The sequence below is a fragment of the Protomyctophum bolini genome (genome assembly GCF_963924005.1).
Source record: "Protomyctophum bolini genome assembly, chromosome: 17".
NCBI classification, from domain to species: Eukaryota; Metazoa; Chordata; class Actinopteri; order Myctophiformes; family Myctophidae; genus Protomyctophum; species Protomyctophum bolini.
Genome location: NC_137878.1, coordinates 15,319,281 through 15,333,241, shown reverse-complemented (window position 1 = coordinate 15,333,241; position 13,961 = coordinate 15,319,281). Strand labels below are relative to the sequence as shown.

The window sequence follows — 13,961 nt, the reverse complement described above, 5'->3', positions numbered from 1 at the left end:
GGTTCCTCTGGTGGCCTGATGGCAATTTAAATCAGGATCCTGTCGACTTCAGGATGATGGTGCATCTTTTCGGGGCAACGTCCTCTCCCAGTTGTGCCAACTTTGCCCTTAGGAAGTCTGCAGAGGACAATAAGGAACAGTTCAGCCCGGAGGCAGTGGACAAGGTCCTTCATTGCTTCTACGTCGATGATTGTCTTGTATCTGTGGCTTCAGAAGCAGAAGCAGTGTCTCTTTATCACGAACTTGTCTCCATCTGTGCCAAGGGTGGATTTAAGCTGGTGAAATGGATAAGCAACAGGCGTGAGGTCCTGGCTGCCATACCTGAAAGCCACAGAGCAAAGAACATGAAAATGTTGGACATCATGGACCAAGATTCGCTAGCTGTGGAGAGAGTACTTGGTGTGGAATGGTGTATCCAGTCTGATACTTTCAAGTTTAAAATCCTGATGAAAGACAGACCACTCACCAGAAGAGGAATTCTCTCAACAGTCAGCTCCGTTTACGATCCTCTTGGCTTCTTAAGTCCCGTCATACTCTCTGCAAAGAAGATCATAAGGGATCTGTGCAAGAGAGCACTCGGATGGGATGATGTGGTCCCTGAGTTAGTTGCAAAGACGTGGACAAGTTGGCTGGAGGAACTTCACCAGTTGGAGAAATGCCACATTATGAGATGTCTGAAACCTTTGGATTTCGGAGAAGTAGTCACAGCACAATTGCATCATTTTTGTGACGCAAGCGAGGAAGGCTATGGAGTAGTGACTTACCTTGTTTCCAAAAACGCACACTCACAAGTACACAGTGGCTTTGTCATGGGAAAAGCTCGGGTAGCTCCATTAAAAATTACCACTATTCCCAGGATGGAGCTCATTGCTGCCACCATGGCAGGACGCATGGATGTCTTGTGGAGGAAAGAGCTGCACATGGAACTTGAAGCATCTGTATTTTGGACAGATAGCTCTTCAGTGCTCAAATACATTAGGAACGAGACTTCCAGATTCAAAGTCTTCGTTGCCAACAGAGTCTCTGAAATTCTCAAGTATTCACAACCATCTCGATGGAGATATGTTGGAACTGCAAGCAACCCCGCCGATATTGCCTCTAGGGGTGCGAAAGTAGAGGCATTCCTCAAGTATTCAACATGGTTTTCCGGACCTCACTTTCTGTTGCAGCCCGAGAGCGAGTGGCCTATCAATCCTGATGATGCTCATCAACTTTCATCAGATGACCCTGAGGTCAAGAAATCTGTTGCAGTCAATATTGTACAGGCCAGCGAGGAGGTTGACGCAGTGACTCGCATGATTTGCTATTTCAACTCTTGGACCAGTCTGAGAAAGTCTGTAGCTTGGATATTGAGGTTTAAGGCATGGCTCTCGTCTCTTTGTGGCAAGAGGAGGCAAGTAAAATTGGACCTCGAACAGTCTAACTTGGATACGGACCAAAAGAGATGTTCGATAGAAAAGGATATGGAAACCTTTAAGCAGGAAACTGTTTCAAGCCGTCTATCAGTGGAGGAGCTTGAGAAGGCAGAACTAGAAATCATCAAGTTCAGTCAACTGAAGAGGTTTCCAGAGGACTTTACCAGGCTGTACAAAGGCAAGAGTGTGAATGAGCAAAGTCACATCTATTCCCTTCGCCCACAAATGGAAGACGGCGTCATAAGAGTTGGTGGTCGGCTCAGTAAGGCATCTATGCCAGCGGAAGCTAAGCATCCTGTAATACTCACTAAGGACATGCACATCTCCACCATTCTTCTGAGGCACATTCATCATGAGGTGGGACATTGTGGACGGAACCACATGTTGTCTAAATTGCGTGAGAAATACTGGATCACTGGAGCCAGTACTGCCATAAGAAAGGCGCTATCAAAGTGTGTCACCTGTCGAAGGTTGAATGCTCAGCCAGTGTCTCAGCAGATGGCGGACTTACCCTCTGAAAGAGTGACTCCTGATGAACCCCCGTTTACTCGTGTTGGAGTAGACTACTTTGGCCCTTTCGAGGTGAAGAGCAGGAGAAGTGTAGTGAAGAGGTATGGGGTCATTTTTACTTGCATGGCCATACGAGCAATCCATATCGAAGTGGCACCTTCACTAGACACTGATGCCTTCATAAATGCATTCAGACGCTTCATAGCAAGACGTGGTCAAGTTCGGGAATTACGCTCTGATAACGGGACAAACTTCAAGGGAGCAGAGCGAGAATTGAGAACTGCCATTGAACAATGGAATCAGTCACATATTAACGATGTTCTTCTTCAGAAGGGAATAAAATGGAAATTTAACCCCCCAGGGGGCTCACATCATGGAGGATCTTGGGAGAGGCTAATAAGATCAATAAGGAAAGTCCTCAACTCTACCTTGAATGTACAAAACTTGGACGAAGAAGGCTTTCACACCGTTCTCTGTGAAGTGGAAGCCATCATTAATGGCCGTCCAATTACCAAAGCATCCACAGATCCTAACGATCTAGAGGCATTGACGCCAAACCACCTGCTACTGTTGAAGACATTACCATCTTTGCCACCTGGAGTCTTCCATGAGCCGGACGTCTATTCTCGCAGGCGATGGAGGCAAACCCAATATATGTCAGACCTATTCTGGAAAAGATGGGTTAAGGAGTACTTGCCACAACTACAGGAGCGCCAGAAATGTTCAGGAGTGAAACGAAACATTGTCCCAGGAGATATAGTCCTTATCGTGGACAACACAGCACCTAGGAACTCCTGGGTCATGGGACGAGTCTTACAAACCTTTCCTGACAAGAATGGCCTTGTGCGTCAGGTACGCATTAAAACAAAGAATAACTGCCTGGATCGTCCAATAACGAAGATCTGCTTGATCCAGGAGGCAGAGGAGGATTAGTGAACAATTTCCATGAGCGGTTGGACTAGTGGAAAAAGGAGTACAATGACTTTTCCTTGGATTACAATGACTTTTCCTTGGATTACAAATACAGTCACTTGAGTGTTTTTTCATCCCTACTGTTTTTTGGCTTTGGATATTGACTTAACGAGCGTGTTACCCGGAAAATGACTTTGCGCAGAAACAATTACTCGTGTTTTGCGTTCGGTTGAAGAAAGACTTTCATACAATGCATGAAGAAAAGTTTGGGAATTTGAGTACTGTTATTTCATGCCTCCTATTACGTTGATTTAATTATTATGTGATAACCTAATAATTAGGGGCTGGCGTGTAAGAGCCATGAATTGGAAATGATGTTCGATAGTGCAATGAGTGGGCTGTCACGGGTGATTAATGTGGTTGATTGACAGGCAGAGGGGCGGACCTGTTTCTTTGAATACTTCACCCAGAGTTCACCTGTTTCACACAGTGAGAGAGAGGGGGTGCGTGGGAAGCCGCACTTTTGTTGACCGCTTTATTTACTTTATTTATTTACTTTATCTAAGTTGGATCGCTGTGACTTCTTTTCTTTATGTTTGAGCACCGTTTCAGTTATGTACCTACCTTCAATAAAACACATTTAACGCATTATTTTGGACCCAGCGAGATCCCTTTGTTTGGAGCGCGTCTGACAACCCGGCCCATCTCATCGCCTCTCAGCGACTTATTTATACATCTATATCTCTCATAGTCGCTCAACAAAATGTATTGTTATATTCTCTCAATGGCAGCACAACAGTATACCACACCAACACTCACCGCACAACACATTCACAGGCAATAGACGATTATTGTGCACTGTGTTTGTGACTTTGTGTGTGTGTGTTTGCTCTTCTAGCCGAGGAGGGTTTCATGTGCAAGACCCCGGCCATCGCCGACATTGTAATCCTGGTGGACGGCTCGTGGAGTATCGGCCGGATCAACTTCAGACTGGTCCGCATGTTCCTGGAGAACCTGGTCAAAGCCTTCAACGTGGAGTTGGACAGAATCAGGATAGGTGAGGAGGAGAGCAGCTGCTCTTCTGTGATTTGTCTGTGTTGCTGTTGAGTAGTGTTTTGTCTGATGCATGTTGTTGTGACTTGAATACTTGTAACACGTGTGTATTCAGGCCTGGCCCAGTACAGTGGAGACCCCAGGATCGAGTGGCACCTGAACGCTTACAGCACTAAAGCTGCTGTGCTGGATGCCGTTAAGAACCTGCCTTACAAAGGAGGAAACACACTCACAGGTACAACACACACAGAAATATAATGCACAACAGACTTAACCACACTGTAAGTGTAAAGTGTTGATTTAAACCTCTGTCTGTCAGTCTGTTCTGCATGGTTCTCCTCAGTGGGTAATTGGGTTGAGCAATTGATCTCAACTTGCACACGAGCATTGACCATTAGCATATTATGCAGACCGTGAGGAAGCCGGTTTTTCACTTTCCCAATATTTAAGCTGTTTATTGTGTAAACACCGGACACAGACACACACACACACACACACACACACGCACGCACGCACGCACGCGCACGCACGCACGCACGCGCACACACACACACACACACACACACACACACACACACACACACACACACACACACACACACACACACACACAAACTGCCTGCAATCACACAGATTGACACATGCAATGTTGGAATCCAGGTTGTGTTAGTGGCACACGCATCTTAGCTGAAACAGCTTAAACACCAACTTCTCATGGTTGTGGGTGGCAACGATTCAACCACGGGTCATACATGACCGGGTTCGGACACACCACACCAAACCACCCACACCACACACCAACACGATTAAATAATTCCAAAACTTAAACTATGCATACTGAGCACATAACCCCAGAATCTGCATTATAGTTTGACTGCACAGTTTGACTTGTCCAAATGTAATTGAATGTTAGGCACAAATAGTTAAATGAGGGTTTTACTGGGCAAGTGCTTTTAGTGACAACATCAATAAATGAATAAAGGAACAAAATAATAAATAAAACCAGGGGGCATTGGCGGAGAGAACCCAATCAATGGTAACGATCTCACACAACGGTACACAGTAAGAATCGGCAGTGTTCATTTCACTCTGAGTGTAAGAATGGAGCCGTTTTTTGCACTCTCAGTTAAAAGAAGACCCAGTGTTTTACTGTGTACAATTCAGCAGTCTCTCATTGGATCCAAATGAGGAATGTATTCAACATAGCATGGGATCCAAGGTCATCAACACTTCAAATTTGAAATATTTTCATTTGCGATCCTATTGGCAGCGGAGCCCCACAAAGACAAATAGAGCAATAAGTGATAATACGGTTTTATTGGTATAGCATAGCACTTAGTTCTAAATATAACTAAACAGACCCCTAAAGGTCCATCTGGTTACATTTGTACACTTTCCGAGTTAAAAGTGGATACTGTTTAGCAATAGTCCTGGTCCCCAAGGCTATAGGGGTTGAGAACCACTCTTTGAATGATTCTCTCAAGTGTTAAACCACAAGTATCACAAATGGAAAATCATCTCCGTTGCTGTTACCCTCAGCCCACAACGATAATTATCTAATTACATAGATTTAAAAGTCATTAGGATTACAGCTAAGGCGTTATGTTCATTAAGTCAGTATTTGCAGTCTTCCAGGGCGAACAAAGAGAAAAGCACCTGTCCTGCATCAGCGGAAGACATGCTTCTGTATAGTGTACGGACAATTTATTGTAGAGAATCCAAATTAGCACTAATGCCTGAAGCGTGTTTTAATTACAGTTAGTCATTAGAGAATGTTAGACCGTAGAATCACAGTGTGAGTCAGTTGTTCTCAAACCGAGGTCCGGGGACCCCCAGGAGACGGAGGCTCTCAGCAAATTGAGTGACAGTTTAATTTCACTATTATTTCCAGCAATAGAAATTCTGAGAAGTTATAAGAATGACTTTTTTGATCATGTCTATTCAGATCACTCTCCCCATTCTCATCTCTCCACCGTCCTACTACAGCATAGACAGTTGTAGAATGATGCACTAAATCAAAAAACAAAAAAAATCTGTTATGGAGCTCCCTGACACAAAATCCTTTCGGATGGGAGTCTGTGGCCTAATACAGTACGAATCAGTTTGTGGGACCTTGACATGAAAATGTCAAGAACCACCAGTGTCGGGTATGCTAAATTATGGATTCCACTAGGGAGACCCACCCCTAGGTGTGCATATAGTTTTACTGAGGTTAGGATAAAGGTTAGACGTAGGCATAGTTTTACTGTGGTTTGGGTTGTGTTGGTTAAGGTTAGGTAGGAAGAATTGTCAATCACAGTGACTACTGGCCAATCACAGCAGGTCTTCCTAGCAGTGCGTCAGGTACAGCACAAAGACCTCTCCTCTCCTCCCCAGGTCTTGCTCTGACCTACATTCTGGAGAACAGCTTCAAACCAGGGTCGGGCTCCAGGCCTGGCGTTCCCAAGATCGGAATCCTCGTCACAGACGGGAAGTCCCAGGATGACGTCATCCCTCCTGCCAAGAGTCTGAGGGATGCTGGGATTGAACTGTTTGCTATTGGTATTAGACTCAATGTATTATACACCAGTCCCTCTCTCTCTCTCTCTCTCTCTCTCTCTCTCGCTCTCTCTCTCTCTCTCTCTCTCTCTCTCTCTCTCTCTCTCTCTCTCTCTCTCTCTCTCTCCGGACTGTCTCTGCTGAGAAATATTTTCTTCTCTCCGTTCTTCCCCTCACTCTCCTGTCCTGCCCTGTCCTCTCATGAGAATCTCCCCGCTCTCTTCCTCCACCTCTTCTCTCTTTCTCCCTTACTCCCACTCAAGGAAATTGCATTGTCACAGGAAGAATTATAGATAGATAATACAGATGTGATACAACACATCTCCATACATACACCCATTACATCATCTAGTTAAAAAGACATTGACGAAGTCCTGTGTAGCACTAGCATTTCATTTTTATTACGGCAAATGCATTTTCCTGAGATAACTTTTTTTAAAGTAGAATTTAAAGAGCATTTCAATAATCTCTCCCATTTTGCCCGACAACAGCAATATTTAATCTAATCCTTTCTCAACCTTCTCTCTCTCTCTCTCTCTCTCTCTCCCCTCCATCCCTTCCCGTCGTCATCCAGGTGTGAAGAACGCAGATGAGAACGAGTTGAAGGCCATAGCGTCCGCTCCGCGGGAAGATCACGTGTACAACGTGGCCGACTTCAGTGTGATGGGCGACATCGTGGAGGGTCTCACCAAGACCATCTGTGAACGCATGGAGCAGTTGGACAAGTCCCTCAAAGGTGTGTGCTACTGTACTTACTGTGCTTACGAACTTGGGAAGGCCTCCTGGGCTTTCAAAAAGGCTGCTCTACCCTCTCCGCTCGTCCATTAGGCAGCTGGGCGGCCAAATAACGCTACCAACAGGAAGGCAGGAAGGAAGGCAGTAGGACACAGAATGTGCATGTTTGTACACAAATCTCGCAGTCATCAACCACTGCAAGTACGCAAAGGAAATTATGTTTTTGAGGGGCGCCTTTGAGGTGCTTTCCAAAATTGTGTCACGTGGCAGCCAAGTTTATGGACATGTAATATTTGTTTAGAGCCTTATTAACAAACAACGTTTGCCAGCCAAGTCTATGGACTTTAATGTTTGATTAGGGCAGGGGTTCACGACCTTTATGGCTGGAGACCCCTAGAAATGCTTTGGTCATGTCTTGTGACCCCCATTTATGACGTAAATCGTTTGCCAGCCAAGTCTATGGACTTTAATGTTTGTTTTGTGCAGTAAATGACAATGTTTGGCTGATACAGGCACCCACATTGGGCACCCTTCACTTAACAGGTGAAGGGCGGCGCCCAATTTTTATTGCAAACACAATACATTGATTCATACAATACATTCTCCAAAATTCCATACCCCTCCATCTCTCTCTCTCTCTCTCTCTCTGTTTATTTCTCTCTCTCTGTCTCTCTCTCTCCCTCCCACAGGCGACAGTGCCCCGCCACCGAGCGCCGTGGCTCCCCCCCGCGACCTGGTGACCTCTGAGATCACGGCCCGCAGTTTTCGGGTGACGTGGTCCCACGCTCCCGGCCAAGTGGAGAAGTACCGCGTGGTCTACTACCCTGCCAGCGGAGGACAGCCGGAGGAGAAGGTCAGATCATGACTCATTATGAGGGTGCTGTATAGAGGAGGCACAGAGATGCACATAAATATGTATAGACAAGGTCTGGCTAATGGAGTAGATGAGCGGAGCGGATGACTTTTATCTCCACTGTGGTTGACGGATGATGATGATTCATACATCATACAAACACTCACTCACTCACGCTAAATTGTATTTATGTTATGTAACCTTAAAAATGCATTTACCGTGCATGGCAAAAAAAATAAGTAGGCCTAACTGAAGTGTCTCATATAGCATTTAACGATTATAAAATATTTCTCTGTGGTCAATAATATTAACTCTGTACTGTACTGTACTGTACTGTACTGTACTGTACTGTACTGTACTGTACTGTACTGTACTGTACTGTACTGTACTGTACTGTACTGTACTGTACCTGCCTATTCGCTCTCTACACCAACCACTGTTTGCTTGTTTGCATCATGCTGGTGACCTAATTTCATTCACTTCACTGTTGCTATTTTTGACAAAATATAATTGACAAAAGGTTGTGATTTTCTTTTGGTTGAAACTTTTTAAAATCTTTTGAAATTTTATATATTCAAAAATTAGTTTGAAAATGGAAGAGACCAATTACAACAGTGTGAAGAACTCCTATGAGAGGGCCTCCGAAGAGTTCCAATTCCAACAGTCGGGAGAACTGCTATGAGAGGGCCTCCGAAGAGTTCCAGAAGATAAGCCTGTTCCGTAGGGAAAAAGAAGAGTTCCAGAAGATAAGCCTGTTCCGTAGGGAAAAAGAAGAGGAGATCCACTAGACCAGTGGTGGAAAAAGTACTTGATTGTTTTACTTAATAAGTAAAAGTACCAATACTGCAATTTAGAACTACTCCGTTACAAGTACGGAATTGAAAATGCACTTGAGTAAACGTAGAAAAGTATCTGCATCAAAATGTACTTCAAGTACAAAAAGTTAAAGTACCCACTTCACAAGTTCAAAATCTATTGAGTTTCTATTGAAAGAAATAAGTCTATTGAAAATAGCAGATCTACAAGCTCAATGCGTCGGATCGGCTATTTTCGAATGGCCAAAATGTATAGGGTTGAAGTGGTTAATGTACTCAAAATTAAAATCGCTAAAGTAACTAGTAACTAAGTTTTCAAATAATTGTAGTGAAGTAAAAGTAAAAAATGTGGCTCTGAGATGTAGTGGAGTAGAAGTAAAAGCACTGGAAATTGGAAATACTCAAGTAAAGTACGAATACATCAAAATTGTACTTAAGAACAGTACTTAAGTAAATATACTTAGTTACTTTCCACCACTGCACTAGACTATGTACTGTATGAGAGGCTGGTAGAACGCAAGGAGCAGGACGTGACACCATCCAATGGTTTCAGAGGCAGTTAGGATTAGCGGCCTCCCTTCGACCAACACTCCAACCTCTCCATATGGACAGACTCAGTTCAGCTGGGGGATATTCACCCTCTGCTCTGACCTGATCTAGCATGCATGTCTCTGTGAGTCCAGGTGGTCCAAGGAACAGAGAGCACGGTGATGCTGACCTACCTCAACTCTGTGACGGAGTACCAGGTGGCCGTGTTCGCCGTCTACCGCAGCTCTGCCAGCGAGGCCCTGAGAGGGAGCGCCACCACGCGTGAGTATCGGGCCCCATACGTCATCGCATCATAACAAGAGTCGCTTGGTGAAAATAGTTGATCCTCACAAAGTATAAGCATCCAGCATTAGGGGGGGAGTGTCAACCCTACTCCCAAACAAGATATTTAGAAAATTATTATGGCTGCATGGCTGGATTGGCATTTAATTTGCTGTAGACCGTTATGCTCCCCAGACAGTGGCCCAAAGTAACCAAGTACATTTACTGTACTTGGTTATTTTGAGGTATATCCAATTTTCTACAGGCCTACTTTTAGACCTACTGTAGTTCTACCCCACTACATCTCAGAGGCAAATTTTACACTTTTACTCCATTTGTTATTACAATACATACATTAACCACTTGTATGCATTTGGGCAATTTGAAATGTTTTGAATTTTAGTAAGTAAGTAAAAAATCTGAGTACTTTTTCCTAGCCTGGCTAATAAGCCAGACCGAATCAGCCGACAAATTGCCTGCCGGCGGATTACGGTCTGGAAAGGCTCAATTGTACGCCCATTTCCTACACCAGAGAACTGGTGTGGCCACGTTATGCAATATGGGCGGGGTGCGCACGTTTTTCCGACACACCGAAGATCCGAAGCGGGGGGACATGCGATGCGATGCGAAAAAGCGATGGTCCGACATGCGCTGCTCCCGTGCTTGCGTTTAGGGTTAGGTTAGGATTGAGGTTTCGGATCAATAGTATGTCGGAACTAAAGCCTGCACCCATATGGGCGGGCTTTGGTACAGTGACGTTCAATGCTTGAGACCTTTGACTGACAGTAGCTCTGACCAATTGCGTCAAAGAGAAAATGTTTGAACCTGCCCCCCGGGAAACAAGATCCATACACAGCATCTCCAGACTCAAATACCACACGACAGTGTGATTTGAGTCTGGCTTATTAGCCAGGCTAACTTTTTCCACCACTGTCCCCAGATGATGAACTCTACTGATTAGGGTGACTCAATGGCCTTTTCTCTACCGCCACCTTCCACTCAAAATGTAATGGGCAGATTGCCCTGAAACTTGCTGAACACAGAAGGGGCAACAGAAAGTGTTCTAGTTTATTTATTTTTTGCTGGCAGCGACTGTGCCATGTATTTCTATGATAAAGCCGGGCTGGTACGCTGGCTGCCCTTCCCAGCGCTCAAGGCACAGTGCTTCAGCGCCCGAGGCACTGTCTGCGTTCTTGGCGCCCAGCGTTGCATTGGGCACTTCACTCAACCAGGCAATAGTTATATTTTTGGAGAGCAGCGCTGGTCATTTGATCCTTCCTGATTATGTCTGACGACCCAGTAGTTTATGATCGGACGTTGGATCATTACCACAACCCTGAGAAGACCATGTTGATGCTGTTTCAGCTAGGCTAGTTGTGATTATAACACAGATGACTGGACGCTGGAGCACAGCAATGGTTATCCTCCGTTATGCTCCGTTAAAACGTTGTGGGCATCAATAAACTGCTCCTCCTTTCTGTGGACACACACAGCCCCTACCAAATGTATATTTCTGCCTAATACTGCTGCATTATTGCTCCTCATTGCCTACTGTATGTCTTCAGCCTATCAGAATGCTTGTTACATTCCAAATTTGAGGACATAGACAATACGGCAGGGTTAATCAACACCGCTACGAGTTGGCAGATATAAATAAAGGCAGATAAAATATGACTTAGGAAATTACAAAAAAGCACTCTTTGCCTAAGTCATCTCTTTGACATAGGCAGATAAATTATGACTTCGGCAATCATGCTATGAGGCTAACTATATCACTGTGAAGTCCCTAGATACCGAGACTAATGGATCACAAGTTCCTGGATTTTGCCATTGAAAGACAAAGCATGGATCAGGCCCGCCCCCTGCCCTGTTGTTTATCTTTCTTCTTTCCCCCTCCCCCCGTGACCGTCCCCACCTGTGGTGAGCGCGGTTCTAAATGTGACGGTGTCGCTTGGGGCTTCGTCCTGAACTCTGAAAGGCTGGTACAGTGCGTACCTCATTTATCCCCCGCCGTCAGCTGATGAATGACGGCGGGTACGGCCCAATGCTAAGCAGCCCGCCGACCTTGTGCCAAAGTTAATTTGGTTTGGATGATACTACGCTAGGGCTAATGTAAACAACAGTGTGTTTGTGTGTGTGTGTGTGTGTGTGTGTGTGTGTGGGGGGGGGTTATAGGTGAGTGTGTCTATTTTGGGAAGAAGGTGTGAATGTATGTCAAGCAGATTGCTTCCACACCTGTGCATTTGTTTTGGTTTGTTCTGCCTTGCTCGGCTCATCTTTGCCGTACGCACACGACTAATAGCATCTGTCACACAGATTACCTGCTTGGTTGACTTTCAAGTCCTGTGCACAGTGTGCAGCTGTAACCTACCTGACACTGTGTGTGTGTGTGTGTGTGTGTGTGTGTGTGTGTGTGTGTGTGTGTGTGTGTGTGTGTGTGTGTGTGTGTGTGTGTGTGTGTGTGTGTGTGTGTGTGTGTGTGTGTGTGTGTGTGTGTGTGTGTGTGTGTGTGTGTGTGCCTGTGCCTGTGCGTGTGCGTGTGCGTGTGTGTGTGTGTGAGCTGCGCTGCAAGCTTGTAAATCTGCTATTTTTAAACATTTTTTAAATGTCTTGAAAGTGTGAGAACTACAGGCATTTGTAGAATCAACCTCACATCTTAATAGGTTAATCTTTGTGAGTGCTTCTGCCAATGCTAAATATAATTCTACTCATGTTTGCTTTAATATGTGTGTGTGTGCGTCCGTGCGTCCGTGCGTCCGTGTGTGCGTCTGTCCGTCCGTGTGTGTGTGTGTGTGTGTGTGTGTGTGTTTGTGTTTCCAGTGGCCCTTCCCATGGTGAATGACCTGCAGCTGTTTGACATCACCCACAGCACCATGATGGTGCGCTGGAAGTTTGCCGCCGGGGCTTCTGGGTACATGATCCTCTACGCCCCGCTCACCGAGGGAGACCCCGCCGATGAGAAGGAGGTGAGAGGAGGGAGGGAGGGGGGGGGGGGGGGGTGGTGGTAGGGGGGTTAGGAGGAGGCGTGTGTGGCTCTACAATCGCCTGTGCTGAGCTCACGGAGACTCTGCCTATCTTTTATTGATCTACGTTTATTTTTTACTTAGATTTCTTTCTTCTGTTTCTTTTCTTATGGCTGTATATGTTACTGTCGTAAGCTCTTTGTAGCCCTGTTTCGATAAGCGCTTTATAAATAAATGTTATTGCCATTATTAGCAGAAGGTGAGAAGATAAGAGTGAAGGAGGGGAAGGTGAAATGATGCAGAGGTGTGTTTGTGGGGGGTTGAGAGAGAGAGAGAGAGAGAGATATGGTGGTGAATGATGTATTCAGTACACAGTCCATTATACACTCAGCGGCTCACTGTCCTCGGTGTGAGAGAGGAATATGAGAGGAGGATAGATAAAGGAAGGACCGGTGATGAAGAGGAATAAACTCTGTAACCCTCCACGTACACATGTGTGTGTGTGCACGCATGTGAATAGAAAGGGAGGGATGGAAGGAGAGAGAAGCATAAAAACAGACGATAAGACTGACGGCGCAGAGAGAGAACAAAACCGAGAGAGCAGTGGCGCTCTTGCGCCTTTGTTATTTTTTTTTGGGGGGTACTGTGGAATAAGTAATACATTTTAAGTGCATCTTCCACCACTGTGAGAGAGAAGGGGGACTAAGGGGGACATTAGGTGCCATTTTCATTTTCTTGATAGTCAATGTGTCATGTTAACATTAAGTTGACATGAAGTTCAACATTAAATTGAATTGTGACACAACATAAAAATAAAACATAATTTTGATTGTCCATAAGCTATATAACCACCTTTATTTTTCTAGAAATCATTTCTTTCACACCAGGATGTAATGATCATTATACTCAACTGCAATAACCTCAACTATCTCCCAGACTCCCTCCCCAGTCTGAGTTCAGAGTGAATGTAGAATTATGTGCACGATGTAGTTTGCATAATAAGTGGACTTAATTTAACTGAATATATATATATATATATATATTTTTTTTTAATTAGAAAAGAAAAAAAAAACTCTTTCACACGTATGCCAGTGTGCCAGTGATCACCCTCCCCTGTGCCACCCGTGCCTGAGGTTGCCTACCTCTGAAGACGACCGGAGTGTCACGCTAAAACAAGAGGCTGTCAGCTGTCTGTCAAAATGGCGTTTCCCTGACTGATAAACATAAAAATAAAGGGCAGAGGAAGAGCGGGTGCAGGATGGCACAGCCAAACCCGCGTCCCTCGCCACATTACGCCTCATTATTGCCCGGGCTGTCAGTCTCCCACCGAGGCACAGGAGCAGCAGGAAAAGAAACT

The 13,961-nt window shown here is 45.1% G+C and overlaps 1 protein-coding gene across 5 annotated transcripts in view; it reads left to right on the top strand.

Moving 5' to 3' along the window:
- The window catches only part of col14a1b (collagen, type XIV, alpha 1b), a 160,524-nt gene that overhangs the window by 66,460 nt on the left and 80,103 nt on the right, over window positions 1–13,961 (top strand). For all 5 annotated transcript variants that reach the window (XM_080788267.1, XM_080788265.1, XM_080788264.1 and 2 more), the window contains 7 exons: window positions 3,736–3,894; window positions 4,006–4,125; window positions 6,267–6,431; window positions 7,003–7,164; window positions 7,853–8,016; window positions 9,515–9,641; window positions 12,462–12,607. In XM_080788267.1, the coding sequence (XP_080644393.1) occupies window positions 3,736–3,894; window positions 4,006–4,125; window positions 6,267–6,431; window positions 7,003–7,164; window positions 7,853–8,016; window positions 9,515–9,641; window positions 12,462–12,607 (1,043 nt within the window). The remainder of the gene's footprint in view (window positions 1–3,735; window positions 3,895–4,005; window positions 4,126–6,266; window positions 6,432–7,002; window positions 7,165–7,852; window positions 8,017–9,514; window positions 9,642–12,461; window positions 12,608–13,961) is intronic.